At 42.7% G+C, this 17,675-nt stretch overlaps 1 protein-coding gene across 8 annotated transcripts in view; it reads left to right on the top strand.

The window, feature by feature from the left end:
- Positions 1 to 17,675, top strand: part of itpr3 (inositol 1,4,5-trisphosphate receptor, type 3) — a 321,535-nt gene that overhangs the window by 108,160 nt on the left and 195,700 nt on the right. For all 8 annotated transcript variants that reach the window (XM_085910327.1, XM_085910318.1, XM_085910310.1 and 5 more), the window contains 2 exons: positions 1,888 to 2,048; positions 2,123 to 2,264. In XM_085910327.1, the coding sequence (XP_085766453.1) occupies positions 1,888 to 2,048; positions 2,123 to 2,264 (303 nt within the window). The remainder of the gene's footprint in view (positions 1 to 1,887; positions 2,049 to 2,122; positions 2,265 to 17,675) is intronic.

The following is a 17,675-nucleotide window of genomic DNA, read 5'->3' as shown; positions in this document are numbered from 1 at the left end:
GTGAAGAGCATGGTGTTATTGTACAGCAATGACTCTGAGACTCTAAGAGTGGTGTAAGTTCATCAGAGCAACAGCCCAGGGGAAGAAGCTGTCTCTGTTTTTGCTGGTTTTGGCGTACAGAGCTCTATAACGCCATCCGTAGGGGAGGAGTTCAAACAGAAAGCAACCTAGGTGAGAAGGGTCTGTAGTGATGTTACTTGCACGTTTCCTGGTCCTGGACAGGTACAAGTCTTGGATAGATGAGCAGACGGATGTTGCCCTCACAACTCTGTGGCGTGGGCTTATAGTCTGTGATGGTCTGAATGCCTTGCCATAGGCTTCGTGTATTCCTGCTGTCTTTGAAGTGGGCGGTAATCTTGCAAGTGAATGCCTTTTTCGCATCCTTGATGCTCCGGGACAGGTTGCCAGCTGATGAGAACACCCACACAAATTTGAAGATCGCGTGGATTCAAGACCGTATCAGCAGATTCTTGCAAACAATGTTCAAGAATCAGTGACAAAGTTGAAGTTGCGTTGGGCTGGCTCCCTCAACAAGACAACAACCCCCAACACTGCTCAAATTCTACTAAGGCATTCATCCAGAGGAACAAGTACAACATTCTGGAATTGCCAGCTCAGTCCCCAAACCTGAATATTATTGAAAATCTGTGCTGTAATTTGAAGTGGGCTGTCCATGCTTGGAAACCTTCAAACCTGACTAAACTGGAGATATTTTGTCAAGAAGAATGGTCAAAAATACCTTCAACCAGAATCCAGACTCTCATCGGAATCTATAGTAAGTGTTTAGAGGCTGTTATTTCTGAAGAAGGATGATTTACTAAATATTGATGTCATTTGTCTGTTGGGGTGCCCAAATGTATGCACCTGCCTACTTTTGTTTAGGTAATGATTGCACACTTTCTGTAAATCATATAAACTTCATTTCACTTCATTTCACTTCATTTCACTTCTCAAATATCACAGTTTTTGTCTGCTATGTGATATATTTGACTGAAATTGTTGATCCGAACAACCCATAAAGGTTTCCGTTTTTTATAAAGGAAAATCTTGAAAACGATCAGGGGTGCCCAAAGTTTTGCATACGACTTTCTCAGTCTCTCTTTTGTTGTCGTTTTTAAGCATTTCTTCTAGCATCGAGCACTTCACTACACATCCTGTGCCTGGTAAAACCTCAACAACAACCGAGGTATTTGCATCTATGGCTAACCGTGTGCTCGACCTGCATGTCCTTTTATAACAGAGCACAACTTGCCATTCTCCATGTCACAGCCACTAGTTACAGGCTCGTGTCAGAAAAGTCAAAACATTGAAAAAAAATTAGGGAGATGGTTTATTACTTGTATTGCCATAATACAGTCAAACATTGCCCAAAGAATAATTGTATTGAATCAAATGAAAACATTGAAATTACATAAGAGAAAACTGCAATAGAATTTTGTTCAACAATGTCCTTTTCTATTAACAATGGTCTGGGATATTAATATGGTTTAGAATTAAACCTTCTTAGTATTTAAATGCTGTATTAGAAAACTAGGTCTATTGGGCTAAGGGATTATACACACTATGCTTCTGTCTACATGAAAACTTTGAAGAAGCAACTCTGTGGCAAAAAAGGAAACTGCTGTCAGTGTGTTAAATAAACTAGGAGGTATAATTTGGACTGAAAAAACTTTCAATCAAGACATTTTTCAAGGTGGATGCAGAAAATAATCTTGCCTGGAAAAAGATCATGTGTTGTGAAACCCCTATCAGGACAAGTCAAACGCAAAAGAAGATAAAAAAATGAACTCTTCCATATTTCACAACTGTCGGTTTAAAATAAAAGTCCTTTAAACACAAAAAAAATCCTAGCCTTGGTGTAGAAGGTTGACACTGTCCTCCTTACAGTTAGGAACGTGTCCCACCAAAGAGGATAAGGAGGCATTTGCCATCGTCTCAGTTCCTGTGATGGAGATTCGGGATCTAGATTTTGCCAACGACGCGAGTGCCATGTTGAGCGTGGTGGTGGACCAGTTCAGTCAGGGCTTCATCAGCCAAAACGACCGCCGGTGAGACTCTTGCTGTGTGGACGGTGCATGAGAATGGATGAATAAATATCTACATGCTCACCTCTTTTTGTCAGCTTTGCGATCAAGCTGCTAGAGGATGTGGTCTTCTTCGTGGTAGATATTGTCAACAGCGGTCAACCAATATTGGACATCACTATGACCAAAGCCAATCGCGAAAGGCAGAAGCTAATGAGGGAGCAGAACATCCTTAAGCAGGTAAGGAACATATCCTACAGATCACATAATCTCGCTGGACACAAGGTCCAAGTAGACCCTTGACATGAAAGACCCTTGACATGAAAGCCCCCACTGACGGGTGAACATTTACAACTGCTGGCGAACGTAGCAAAATGCACGTTCACGTCAAGATTTGTTAGGGTTGTTCAAAGTTGCAAAACGTTCGCCAAACATTTTCCTAAAAGTTTGTGTTTGTCTTCCGACAAGGAAAGTACATGTCTGGCGATTGTTTGGCAAATCTTTGTGACCTTACACGAACCCTGATGAGAATGTTTTGTTCGCTACTATTGTGCACTCACGACAGGTTCTCAACTTTGTGCGAATGGGAATAATGTAAATCAAAATGTTGAATGTGCTGTTAAGAATGAATGGAGAAATTTTGGCTGGAATCTTATAAATTTTGGCAAAAGTGTAAATATTTGGAATGAAAAAAATGGAAGCGCCCCTCGCATGATATTTTTGGAATACGTTGAGGGTGTAACGGTTAGAATCTGTTGTAAAATGTTGAAGAAATTAAATGCCTAAAAAGTGTAAGAATAGAAGAATGAGAATGGTGTAGAATAACATATGTATATAGTTGGATTGTGTTCGTTATGTCTTCATTTGTGATAGCTATAGTTCAGACAAGTTGCAGGGTCGCCCTGCGATTGGCTGGCAACCGGTTCAGGGTGTCCCCCGCCCGATGACGGCTGGGATAGGCTCCAGCACGCCCGCGACCCCCATGGGGACAAAGCGGTTCAGAAAATGGATGGATGGATGGAAGTTGTAGGGTCTGACCTTGGTAGCTGACAGTTTTGGCAGTAACTTCCGCCTTCATCAGTGTCACATGGTGTTGTATGTGATGTGTCTTTTTCAACTGTTATTACGAGGCCGTGACTCTCCTGTCAAATTTGACAAGTGGGTCATGCCCCCTGCAGTCCTCTCGCCACTCCAAAATGCTGGTCCACGTGTGAGAGCATGTATGGTCCTTCATCTCGGTTGATGTTGTATTGTCCTTTTTTCCTGATTTCTATGGCCTCCATGATCCAGCGGTGGTATCGATTCTCTTTGGTGCGGATGACTCTGGCTTTGTTCCAGTTCATGATATGGTTCTCCCTTTTGCAGTGGTCTGTTATTGCTGATTTGTGGGTTTCTTGCTGTGCCTTTTCCTGTGTTGCTCTTGTGTATAGAGGACAATTGAGGGCACCTCCGTCAGCTCTTCGCTTTGACTTGGACATCCACTTTTTCATTGATTTTCATATTACGTATTTTATGTGCCCTCTCTGCATCCATTGCAGCCTGGTGATCCTGAAAGCGGGATCCTTCCATTAGTGGCCCCTTCTCAAGGTTTCTCATTTTTCCCCTGGTAGTTTTTTTTTGTTGAGTTTTTCCTTGCCCTTTTGGGAGCTTAAGATCAGGGGATGCTTTGAGGATAATTGTCAATTGTTTGTCTATGTGAAGCCCTTTGAGACTACTTTTGATTTAGGGCTATACAAATAAACTTGACTTGACTTGTATCTTTCCCGTCTCCTCGCATTCCTTTTTGTGTTTTTTTTTTCTGGTGTTAAAGGTTCTTCCCGTTTCTCCGATGTATGTTTTATTGTATAATTGGCAGGGTATTTCGTATATTGTATTGCACCTATTAAAAACTCAGACAGTTGTTAGTACACCCCAAGGACAAAATAGAACAGGACAACAAATGCAATACAATTTACGAAATACCCTGCCAATTATGCAATAAAACAGACATCGGAGAATCGGGAAGGAGCTTCAACACCAGAAAAAAAAGAACACAAAAAGAAATGCGAGGAGACGGGAAAGATACACACAAGAGCAACACAGGAATAGGCACAGCAAGAAACCCACAAATCAGCAATAACAGACCACTGCAAAAGAGAGAACCACATCATGAACTGGAACAAAGCCAGAGTCATCTGTACCGAAGAGAATCGACACCACCGCTGGATCACGGAGGCCATAGAAATCAGGAAAAAAGGACAATACACCATCAACCGTGATGAAGGAGCATACATGCTCTCACACACCTGGACCAGCATTTTGGAGTGGCAAGAGGACAGCAGGGGGCGTGACCCATCTGTCAAATCTGACAGGATGGTTACACTCTCGTAATAACAACAGTTTAAAAAGACACGTCACACCATGTGACACTCTGATGAAGGCGGAAGTTACAGCCGAAACTGTCAGCTACCAAGGTAAGACCCTTCAACTTGTCTGAACAAATGAATACTATGGCTATATTTGTATATACACTGCTCAAAAAAATTAAAGGAACAGTTTTTTATCTGTATGGCCTGAATTCAATTACACTGATAAGGTTTTGGTCAGGCACGTGGCAGAGGGGGTTGTTAATCACTTTCAGCTGCATTACCAGAGGGGCAACAACGAGATGGTCCTCAAAACAGGACTGGTTTTGCAGGTGGAGGCCATTTCAAGCACCTCCCTCTTGATCTTTTTTAACTGTTTTTCCACAAGTGTTGGCATGAGCAAGAGTCATTATCACGACTGGAAGCATGAGGCAATTTCTTAACCCTCCTGAAGTTGTGCAGATTGTCCAACTCCTCCAGGATGACACATCCATGCGTGCTGTTGCAAGAAGATTTGATGTGTCTCCCAGTACAATCTCCAGAGCATGGAGGAGATTCCAGGAGACAGGCAGTTACTCTAGGAGAGCTGCACAGTAGACGGTCCTCATCCCATCAGCATGACCGATATCTGCTGCTTTGTGCTAGGAGGAACAGGTTGAGCACTGCCCGAGCCCTACAGAATGACCTTCAGCAGGCTACTGGTGTGAATGTTTTTGCCCAAACAGTCAGAAACAGACTTCACAAGGGTGGCCTCGGGGCACGACGTCCTGTAGTATGCCCTATGCTCACTACTCAGCACCGTGGAGCTCAATTGGCATAAGCCATAGAACCGTAGAATTGACAAGTCCGCCATTGACGCCCTGTGCTTTTCATAGATGAGAGCAGGTTTACCCTGAGCACCTGTGATAGACGTGAAAGGGTCTGGAGAAGCCAAGGAGAGCGCTATGCTGCCTGCAACATCATTCAGCATGACCGGTTCGGTGGTGGGTCAGTGATAGTCTGGGGAGGCATTTCCATGGAGGAACGAACAGACCTCTACAGGCTAGAGAATGGCAGTCTGACTGCCATTAGGTATTGGGATGAAATCCTTGCACCCATGGTCAGACCCTACGCTGGTGCAGTAGGTCCTGGGTTCCTCCTGATCCACGACATTCCCGGCCTCATGTGGCAAGAGTGTGCAGACAGTATCTGGAGGATGAAGGAATTGACACAATTGAATGGCCCTCACGATCACCTGATCTAAACCTGATAGAACACCTTTGGGACATAATGTTTTGGTCCATCAGATGCCGCCAGGTTGCTCGTTAGACTTTGCAGGAGCTCCCTGATGCCCTTAGACAGATCTGGGACGACATCCCACAAGACACCATCCGTCGTCTCATTAGGAGCATGCCGCGACGTTGTCAAGCGTGCATACAAGCATGTGGGGGCTACACAAGATATTGAAAAGAGTTTTGAATTGCAGAAATTGAATTTAGGCAAAATGGACGAGTCTGCCACATCATTTTTTCACTTTGAGTTTTGGGGTGTCTATATACCAAGCCCTCTGCAGGCTGAAAACTTGTATTTGTGGCATTCTTTTGTTCCTGAGACATTAAACTGTCCATATCAGTATAGATATCCAACTTTTTTTTTTACCATTGAAATTTGATGTGTTTTCAAAGTGTTTCTTTAATTTTTTTGAGCAGTGTATAATTAATAAATTATATTCATAAACTATAAAATGCGATTTCTGGAGAAATTGTGTGTGAAGGCGAAGAATTTGAATAACGTCTTGGGGAATGCTGTTGAATGATGTTGATTTGGGTCAGTTCCGGTTTTAAAAGGTCACTTCCGGTTTATCTGGGGTCACTTCCGCTTTTAAAAGGTCACTTCCGGTTTATTTGGGTCACTTCTGGTTTGATTAGGGGTACTTCCGGTTTATTTGGGTCACTTCCGATTTAGCGGAGGTCATTTCTGGTTTATTTGGGGTCACTTCTGGTTTAGAAAGGTTACTTCCGGGTTATTTGGGTCACTTCCGGTTTGATTAGGGGCACTTCCTGTTTACCTGTGGTCACTTCCGGTTTATTTGCAGTCACTTCTGGTTACCTGAGGTCACTTCTGGTGTATTTGGGGTCACTTCCGGTTTGATTTGGAGAACTTCCAGTTCATCCAGGGTTCATTGGGTCAATCCAAGATGGCCACCATACTGTAAGTGGGGGTCAAGGGTTGAATTGTGGAAGCATAGTGGAAGTGGGGGTGAAAGGGGTGAATATGGCAAGCATAAGGTGAATGGGTTGAATCAGTTCAAAAATTGAAAAATTGAGAAATTAGAGGTGAAAAACAGAATTTTGGAAAATTTGGTGGAATTTCAAATTTGAAAATGTAGAATATATGGTAAATGGGAAGTTGGGGAATAGGTAGGAAAAAGATGAAGAGTTGAAAGTTGGAATGGGTTGAATCGTTTGAAAAACGTAGAAATTAGAGGTGAAAACAGAATTTGGAGAATTTAGTGGAATTTCAAACGTGGAATTTATGGTAAGTGGGAAGGTGGGGAATAGGTAGGAAAAAGATGAAGAGTTGAAAGTTGGAATGGGTTGAATCGGTTGAAAAATGTAGAAATTAGAGGTGAAAAACCGAATTTTGGAGAATTTGGAATTTATGGTAAGTGGAAATTTGGGGAATAGGTAGGAAGAACATGAAGAGTTGAAATTTGGAATGGGTTGAATCGGTTGTAAAATGTAGAAATTAGAGGTGAAAATGGAATTTTGGATAATGTGATGGAATTTCAAACTTGAAAATGTGGAATTTATGGTAAGTGGGAATTTGGGGAATAGGTAGGAAGAAAATGAAGAGTTGAGAGTTGGAATAGGTTGAAAAATGTAGAAAATTAGAGTAGAAAAACAAAATTTTGATTTTACAATTACAATTGAAAGTTGTAATGGGTTGAATTGGTTGAAAAATGTAGATATTAGAGTAGAAAAACAAAATTTTGATTTGGTCGAATTTCAAATTTGAAAATTTTGAATTACAATTGAAAGTTGGAATGGGTTAAATCGGTAGAGAAATGTAGAATGAGGAAATGAAATTATCCAAAACGCCTTTTTTTGCTTTAACGCTTGAATAGATAAGTTCAACTTTGGACACAGCCTATCCAGTGTAGGAAATCTGACCCATTTCAATTTTTGTGTTGACCAAAGTGCAGGTTATCCTTTCTTTTTTGCCATGAAATGTTGTGACTTTTTCTCCTCTAGGGTCATGAACTGCTACGTATAATCTGGACACTTTGATGTGTTGTGAAATGTCTGCACACAGTTTGTATACAAAGATGATGTTGTGGGACATTTTGACCCAGACGCAAAGTAGCTGTTTAAATCCAAAATAAACATGTCTCTCTGATTTGATTAGGGGTACTTCCGGTTTATTTGGGTCACTTCCGATTTAGCGGAGGTCATTTCTGGTTTATTTGGGGTCACTTCTGGTTTAGAAAGGTTACTTCCGGGTTATTTGGGTCACTTCCGGTCTGATTAGGGGCACTTCCTGTTTACCTGTGGTCACTTCCGGTTTATTTGGAGTCACTTCTGGTTACCTGAGGTCACTTCTGGTGTATTTGGGGTCACTTCAGTGATCCCTCACTACTTCGCATTTAATTTATTGCAGCTTCATTACATACATTTTTCAAAATAAAAAAAACATTTAAAAGTCAAAATAAAACTTCTGAATTGAGGAAACATGTTTAACCTTTAGGACAATGTTGTATTACTCCAAATGTTTGTTTACATTCCTTTAGAAGTTCGTTTTCGCGTGTTAGCACGATCGCGAATTAGCATCTTTCCGCTAACTCGTTAGCCTGCCCAGTACTTCTTGTTGGTGACCATACTTCGCAGATTTCCCTTATCGCAGGTGGTTTTTGGAATCAATTATCCGCGATAAACGAGGGATTACTTTTGATTGCCTCTGAATCAACATTCAGAACCAGGTGTGTGTGGAAGAGGGTTAGGGTTAGTTAATCTCTTCTGAATGTTTGCATAATCTAAAATAAAGTTCTTATTGGTTTCACTTCATTTTATGACTGTTTTGAGTGGATTTACACTATACGGGTCAGATGGACCCGCAACATAATAAATGTAGTTTTTTCTCAACATAATACAAGGGTTCAAAAGCTTTTCCAATATTTTTGAGAGTTGTGGCAATATTGAGATAGGTCTGTAGTTTGTAAAGTTGTGTCTGCTCCCAGTTTCATAAAGTGGAATGACCTGAGCAATTTTCATCTCCTTTGGGAATGTACCAGTTAGAAATGACAAATTACAGATGTACACAAGTGGCTTTGAAATCCCCTCAATGATTTGCTTAACTAACGTCATATCAATGCCATTGCAGTCGGTAGATGTTCGGTTTTTGCATTGTTTTACAATGTTAATGATTTCATTTTCCTCAACTGCCTTCAAAAACATTGAGTAGGGATTCCTTTCTATTAATGTATCTCTGTTGTCTACATTCGGCCCTGGATTTGGTATGTTTTTCGCTATTTCAGGCCCAACATTTACAAGGAACTGATTAAAACTGTTTGCCACCTCTTCCATATTATAATTTTCAATATTATTTATAACAAAATATTTAGGTAATTTGTGTTCAGTACCTTCTCTAATGTTTTTTTTATTTTTTTTTATTTTTTTTTTAGCAGAGTCCACATCCCCTTATTATTTTCCTTTTTTGCCTAATCTTGTAAAATTAGTTAACTTATTCTGATATCTTTTATATTTATCTTCAGCACCTTCTGTTCTTTGTTTTATGAAGTTCCTATAGAGTATTTTCTTTTCATTTTACAGGCATTTTTTAAGCCTTTAGTTAACCATGGACTGTTCTTATATTTAGTTTTTAATTATATTCCTTGATCAGACAATGCTTATTAAATAATGAAGTGAATATAGTCATTAATTTATTGTATGCTTTGTTTACATTTTTGTTGTATATAGTATCCCAGTTCTCCTCCATTAAATTAATATTTTAGTGTAGCAATTATCTCATCTGTTCTTATTCTTCTTTGTTGTTTATACTCCCCTATTTCAATTTTGAAATTATTGTCATATACGGTGAATACTGGAAGGTGGTCAGTAATATCAGTAATTAATAACCTGCTTGTTGTCCTGTTTTCTATCACGTTGGTGAATATGTTATCTATAAGACTAGCACTCTGTGATGTTATTCTACTGGGTCTAGTGATTGTAGGAAAGAGACTCAGGCTATGCATTAAATTAAAAAAATCATCAATATTTCATTGCTTATTTGGATTCTATATATCAAAGGTATAATCCCCGCAAATAAATATATTTTTGTTTCCTTTTTTGTATTATTACGTTTTCTATCCATTCTGTGAACTTGCCAATGCTAGAACCAGGAGCTCTATAGACAGCTTATAATAATTTTAATTTTATTTTCAACACAAATCTGTATTGTGAGACATTCAAGAAGGTTGTCCACCACCTGCATCATAGCCTCCAAAATCTTGAAATTCATATTCAAATCAACATAGATTGCAACACCACCAGATTTACTCTGTCTATTATGTATGAATTCATAGCCTTCCATCTAAAAATGCATTCCCTTCTCATCCGTAATCCAGGTCTCAGAAACAGTAATTATATTAAATGGTTGTTTGAATGTGTTTAAATACTCTCTAATGCTACTAAAATTTGCATATATACTTCGGCTATTATAATGAATAATAGATAACTTATCCTTTGTTAAGATGTCCCTGTTATATGGAGCTTAACAACTCCTGGAATATCTGGAGGGGTCTGCAGTCCATCTCATGGTAAAGGGGTTGATTGGAAACCAACTGGTGGGGACAAGGACTGGGCGGATGAACTCAATCTGTTCTTCAACAGATTTGATTCTGCCTCCCCCCGCCCCTTCACCCCTCACCTTTCCCGGCCTGCCCCTCCGCGCCTCAGCCTGCCACATTCAACACTCCAGCCCCCCCACCAGCTCACCAACCCCCTCTGACCCCCCCGAAGACACTCTTCAGTCTTCACTCCCCCATCCCAGTTTTCCAACACCCCCCTCTCCTTTACAGATCTTCAGGTGAGGAGTCACCTCAGTAAGATCAAGGCAGGCAAGGCCCCAGGCCCAGACGGCATCTGTCCGAGACTGCTGAGGGACTGTGCGGACCAGCTGAGTGGCATGGCCATGTACCTGTTCAACCTGAGCCTGAACAAAGTTCCAGCCCTGTGGAAGACCTCCTGCGTGGTCCCCGTACCGAAGGTGGCACGCCCCGAGGAGACTAACGACTTCAGGCCTATTGCCTTGACTTCCCACCTGATGGAGAGGATCATCCTGGGTCACCTGCTTTCACTGGTGGGTGCGCAGTTGGACCCCCTGCAGTTTGCTTACCAGCCCGGTGTTGGGGTGGACGTTGCAGTGATTTGTTTACTGCACAGATCACTGCTTCACCTGGAGGACGTCGGGAGTACTGGGAGGATCATGTTCTTCTTTCTCCAGCGCTTTTAACATCATCCAGCTGTCACTGCTCAGGGTGAAGATGGAGAAGGTGGGAATGGACCAACACCTGGCTGCATGGACTACAGACTTCCTCACCGACCGGCCGCAGTACGTGAGGTTACATTGCTGTGAGTCTGACGTGGTGCGCTGCATCACAGGTGTCCCCCAGGGTACGGTTCTCTCTCCTATTCTTTTCACTCTGTATACTTCAGACTTCACCCACGACACCACACACTGCCACATCCAGAGGTTCTCCGACAACACGGCCATTGTTGGATATCTTTCTGAGGGGAACGATCTGGAGTACAAGACAGTCATCAAGGACTTTGTCAGCTAGTGTGAGCTCAACCAGCTTCACCTGAACATCAACAAAACGAAGGAGATGATCGTGAGCTTCGGGAGGACAGCGCCCCACTTCACTCCGGTGAATCTCCAGGGATTGGACATTGAGGTAGTGGAGAACTACACATTCCTGGGTGTTCGCCTTGACAACAAACAGGATCGTGGCTCTTAGTGATCTGTACCAGGCTCAGTAAACAACAGACGGCGCACCCTGACGGTTTCACCATCTTCGCTGGGGATTTTAATCATGCGGACCTGAAGTCTGTTTTTCCTAAGCTTCACCAGCATGTTAATTTTCCAACACGTAGTGACAGCTTCCTGGACCTGCAGAAACTCAGGCGAGCAAGTGCTCCACCAGCCATCATGATGTTGGCTGCCTTGCACTACTCTCGCGCTGTATTCTGACTGTCTGCTGTATGCACACTTGCTCCATTTTTGCTCCTCTTATTTGTTTATTTATTTCGATTTATTCGTCACTCTTGTTTATTCATTGTATGTGCCTTCTTGATTTTACTTTTTGCGTTGTTGTTTTGTTATATGTTTTGTCACCGTGGGATGGTGGGTAACGCATTTTCGATCTCTGTGTGTCTTGGCATGTGAAGTGATTGACAATAAAGCTGACTTTGACTTTGAAACTGGACTGGACTGATCACACGCCCTGTACAAGAAGGGCCAGAGTCGCCTCCACCTGCTGAGGAGACTGAGGTCCTTTGGTGTGTGCAGGGCTCTCCTCAGGACCTTCTATGACTCTGTGGTGGTCTCAGCAATCCTCTACACTGTGGTCTGCTGGGGTGAGGGGAGTACGGATCGGGACAAAGGGAGACTAAATAAGATGGTCAGGAGAGCGAGCTCTGTCCTGGGCTGTCCCCTGGACTCCATAGAGGTTGTGGGTGAGAGAAGGACGTTAATTAAGCTGAAATCCGTCATGGACAACACCTCTCGCCCCCTCCATGACATTGTGCGGTCCCTGAGCAGCTCCTTCAGCAGCAGACTATTACGGTATAGGAAGGAGAGATTCCGCAGTGTTAGAGATGTTCCCACTCTAACTTGTTTTGCAAGAACAACATGGGAGACAGTATGCCCTTTAAGCACTTGCAAGTGGAGAGTATGTTCGTTACTGTAGGTACAGCAATGTTGGAACAAAGTCTGCCGTTAGTCTCTTACAAGAGCATATTTATTGAGAACAAGTAGGGTGGGGGTGACATTGGACATGTTTGGTGGTCACCTCAGCAACTCGTTAATCAGTGCGGAGAGTCCCAGCTCATTGTTTTACAAGGTCGTAGAAACAGAAACTAGTGGAGCATTTTAAATGACTAACTAAGCAAGAATGTTTCCACACCATTTGGAAAGTTTCAACAACTGAATGGTTAAACTTTTCAGAGTCAAGGAAAGGTAAAAGGCTTAAACACAGTAAATAATTCTAGTCTACATTCCAACATAATCATACGATCAAGATGGTTTGTAAACCCTAACACGTAGGTCCTTCATTCCCACTGCTGTCGGACTCTACAACATGCGTGGCACCTGATCGAAATTGTGTTTCGTCTCTACTGCTACTAGTGGCGATTGTGTTTGTCCTTGTCTGTTATTTATCCATTTTATATTTTTACATTTGGCACTATTCTCTATTCTTGCACTCTTGTGTGCTGCTGTGACAACTAAATTTCCCTGCTGTGGGATAAAGTTCTATCATCACCTCTTCCACCAGTGCCAAGATGTTTTTCTGCTGAATCCTCACAGCAGAAACTTCTTCCGAAAAGAAGTCAAGTGACTTTTTTGTCCTCGACTTCCCCCGTGGACATGGTCAGGATTTTTTGCCGCCCCATAGCTTTTGTGAATTGTCTACACTGTTTGTACTATGTGTCCTCTCTGCATCCATTGCAGCCTGATCATCCTGGAAGAGGGACCCTCCCATCTGTGGTCTCTTATCAAGGTTTCTCATTTCCCCTAGTTGGATTTTGAGTTTTTCCTTGCCCTCCTGGGAGTTTAAAATCAGGGGATGTTTGAGAATATTTGTCATTTTTCACGTCCCGTGTGTTGTTAGTCACCTAAATGTTGAACAGAGGCTGTGATGTACCGAAGTAAAATTCCTTGTTTGGCACGCTCAAACATGACGAATAAAAACTCTTGAATCTTGAATCTTATGTTGGTCCCAGCGATCTCTGACAGCTCAATCTGCTGTTCCCCGGTAAATCAGGCGAGCGTTAGCTGCGTCCGTGGCGAGCGTTAGCTGCGTCCGTGGCGAGCGTTAGCTGCGTCCGTGGCGAGCGTTAGCTGCGTCCGTATTGAGCGTTCTTGAAGAGGAGTCAGATACAGCTGCTAACAGTCTTCCAGTCTTCGTGGTTCCGCCCAGAAAAAGGAAGATAAGTTCATATGTCTCTCCTTGTCCTGAATGGCTGCATATAGATACATATGTGGGCTGGGAAAAAGTCAAGGTACCATTGTTGAAAAACGGGAACCATCAACAGCCTGATAAACTTGGCAAATCAAAAATCTCTCTGCTCAACACTTGTGCATTTGATGCTGTTTTTCTGTGCTTGTGCTATTCTTTTTATGAACGCTTTTTATTTGTAAGGACTGTTCGGAACAATGAATGTGGGAACCAATTCCTCCACCTGGTGAAAACCATCACTCCATAGGGTGTGACTGCTGGGGTAAATATTCAAACCCTCCACCTGACCTCTGGTGCTCTCCAAATTTATGCACAATGCCACATCTGTACTGTGATTGAGAGAGCAATGAGGAATCTCCCAAGTGTTAATTTGATAAAGCAATGCTTCTCACAGTACTGCAGACCTGAGGTATGGCTCATCTTCAGACTACTGCTTAAGAGGAACTCAGCCTTCCTGACTCTCCCTGCCTCAGGCCAATCGAAAATCCATCCCAGTGTACGACAATACAGGGAAGGCTCTGTGTTCAGGGAATGTTACCCACAGTTACAATTTGGGACCGCTTGTGTGGATTGACACTGACCTTGGAAGCAGGTGTAAGGAAGTTGTCTTGGTTGAATTCCCTCCAGTCTGGTGCAAATAGAGAAGATATTTACTTTGAGAGCAGTCATAGTATTTCAAGGAGACTTGACCCAGGATTCTCTTGGGCATTCTGTGGCATACTGGAAGAGGACTGCATATGCCTGTGAAATGTATGCTGACCTGGGAAGTGGAGTGAAAGCAGCATAAGGAAACATAAAGCTCTGTTGCTCTCTCATGCTGTGTTTTATGCAATGCAGTAATGCTTAATTGTTGAATCACATGATTTGATAATTTTCCTTTTGACAGATAAACTCATTGTTTCATCCTACATTTCTTCTCCAGGCTGTCATCAACTTCACATACATGTATTAATTGTTGTATCAATTAAATGTTTTACAATGGAAGATAGACTCACCGGGTTTTTCGGTTGTGGCAAGCCTTTTTCTTAGCTGATTTAAGAAATAATCATATAGGCTTAATGAATATTAAGGACATTAATGAATGAATGAACATATTTAAAGAAATATCCTCGTACTAAAAGCCATTTCCCGCAGTGAAAACGGCAAGAAAGTTTTCTGTAGGCTAGCAAAAAATAGCCATGATAGTGTAACACATTTACCTGACGTTTGTCCAGCAACAGTGGCATTCCAAGAGCTTGAAATGCACTATAAGCAAAGAAACATAGAAAACCAAACTGGAATTAAAAACAAATTGAGTGAGTCGCTGAGCGTTGTAGCACGAGACGAGCCTCGTTGGAATGCATCCAAAACAAATAGAGTACAACACAAGCATGAGAGCATTCCAAAAGCTTAAAATTGTTTGAAGGATTTATATTGTAATTAAAAAAAAAAAAGACTATGGGGCTGGGATTTACCATTTTTCAATCACAAGGTCAATTTATGTTGTTTTTTTAGATTCCATTTTCAATTGTAAGAATCTGTTTGAGGAGACACTGAATAGTTATTTCAAAACACCCCACTGGAAATATATCAGAAGGCGAGATGGGGCAACCAAATGCAGCACGAATCTTTATTGAAAAGGGGAAGTGGAACGCTGGACTGCCGGTCTTGCTGGTGTGGCTGAGCAGAAGAGGGTAGTCGTGGTCGGGGGTAACCAGGAGGTTGAGGCAGGCGGCAATCAGAATGTGGTCAAGGGCAGACGAGTGGTAAGGACAGGCAACAAGCAAGGCGAGTCGGAACACGGGCAAGAACGGGAATCGTTCGGTCAGAGCACAGTGAGCAGTTGTGTCACGGGCAGGATAAGGAGATGAACTGACAACCTGGCTTGATTTAGCGGGTTTAAATAGAGCTGACCTAACGAGCAGTGGCAGGTGCTGATGATTGGCTTGATTGGGGGTGTGGGTAGGTGACGCAGGAATGACAAATAAGGCATATGACCTCGCCTCTCCACTCCCTCCACAAATTGGTGTGCATCACATGAGGAACAGATTTCAATATGGCCATTCAAAATCATGGTAAATACATTGCCAATCAAAATATCAGGGAATAACCAAATTGTATGTGGACATTTTTGTTTTTGTCACATCTGTCTTTAATAAGTTGCCAAGATAAACAAAATAATTTGTGAGCTGACTTACTGTAAGGGTTCATTACACTTTCTACAGAAGTCCAGCTATGGGGTACTCCCTCCGCCACCTATACAAAAATGAGCCGCTTTAAAGGGCCACAGCTAAACAGATGGCCTCATCATTGGAAGGCCGGTGAAGCTTCGAATCTTTCTAAGTCCCAACTTTTAAATCTCCAACCAAAAGCCAACCTCTGAAGCTGTTTTAGGAGTTATCTGAAATTGACCCACCCAAGCTGGCTAATTGGCAAATCGATGCCACTGCTTTTTCTACAAAGTCTGTGTGAATTGTAGGCATCAGCGATGGAGAGGTCTGGTAACCAAGGTGCTCCTGGCCACCTCTTCAGTGGTGGCGAAAGCGGTCAGCGACAGTCAGGGAGCTTCTTGGCTGCATAAACGGGCAATGCAGCCAGTTGGTCTGGCAAAAAGGCTGCCTTGACGGCGGGGTGTCTGTAACACAGAACCCCATGTCTAGATGGTAACAAGCTCAAATCGTTCTGTTAATCTCTTCTATTTAGCCATCAAAAGCTAATGCTGCCTCCACAAGCCACAGGAGCTAGCGGAAGCTAACTGCCATGTCTGTCTTGCTGTCTGCCTTTGGAGCTGTAACAACTTTAATGTCGCTGAATATTTTATTCCTGTAAATGTCCACTTCAATCTGTAACAAATATTTTTAAAACAGTCAACACAATATTTTTGATTTTGTGGAGGATATAGTCGGTTTTGCTCGAAGGATCTCAGTTTGATGCAAGTAAATCCGGATTATTGTGCGGAACACGTTCCTATTTTCACATGTTAAAGTGAACAAGAGTAGGAATATGCATATTGTCGCGCTCTGAAACCTCAAACTGTCAAAGTGACAACTTAGCAGGAACTCAAAAGTTACATCAGCTTGTTTGGATTTCCCAGGCACCTCTTTATTCAAGTTGTATTATTTCTGATATTGCTATACCACACTTACATCAATAGTACATCCAACCATCCATCCATTTTCTACCGCTTATTCGCAGTCGGGTCGTGGGGGTAGCAGCAGATTTGTCAGGGAAGCCCAAATTGCCCTCTTCCCAGTCACTTCGTCCAGCTCATCCTGGGGGATCCCGAGGCGTTAGCCAATTGAGAAACATAGTCTCTCCAGTTTGGCCTGGGCCGTCCCCGAGGCCTCCTTCCAGTTGGACATGACCAGAATCCTAATCAGTGGCTCAACTCAGAGTTCCTGGCGGACGACCCTATCTCACTCTCTAAGGGAGCCCAGACACCCTGCGAATGAAACTCATTCCGGCCACTTGTATCTGGAATCTCGTTCTTGCGTTCACAACCCACAGCTCGTGATGAAAGGTTAGGGTAGATCAGCTGATAAAGCGAGAGCTTCTCCTTTCAGCTCAGTTTCTTCTTCACTACGACAGACCAGCGCTGATAAGTCCTGATTTTCATCCCAACGGCTTAACACTCGACTGGGAACCGATCCACAGAGAGTTGAAGATTGTGGCATGAAGGAGCCAACAGCACCATATCATCACCAAAAGCAGAGATGCATTAAAGCAGGATACAGTCTATGTCTAGGCTGTGCCTCGAAATACTGTTCATTAAAGTTATGAACATAATCGGTGACAAAGGGCAGCCAACCCTCACCGGAATCGAATCCGACTTATTGCTGGCATCGGTGATACAGGGACCAAATTGCCCTGATCAGTGAGTTCGGTAGCCCGTACTCCCGAAGCACGCCTCACAGAATTTTCCCGAGGGAAATGAAAAAACGACTTCTCCAAGTCCGCAAACCAAATGTAGACTCGATGTGCAAACTCCCATAAACCCTCAAGGACAATGCTGAGGCTATAGAGTTCGTCCAATTTTCTATGGCCGGTGAAAATCACATTGCTCTGCCTGAATCTGAGATTTGACCTCCTGACATAAGGTTGCGGTTCACATTT

Source organism: Syngnathus leptorhynchus, chromosome 1, assembly GCF_054491065.1.
Source record: "Syngnathus leptorhynchus isolate UIUO chromosome 1, UIUO_Slep, whole genome shotgun sequence".
In the NCBI taxonomy this organism is placed as follows: Eukaryota; Metazoa; Chordata; class Actinopteri; order Syngnathiformes; family Syngnathidae; genus Syngnathus; species Syngnathus leptorhynchus.
Note: the sequence above shows the minus strand (reverse complement) of the source record. Positions and strands in the feature narration are given on the sequence as shown.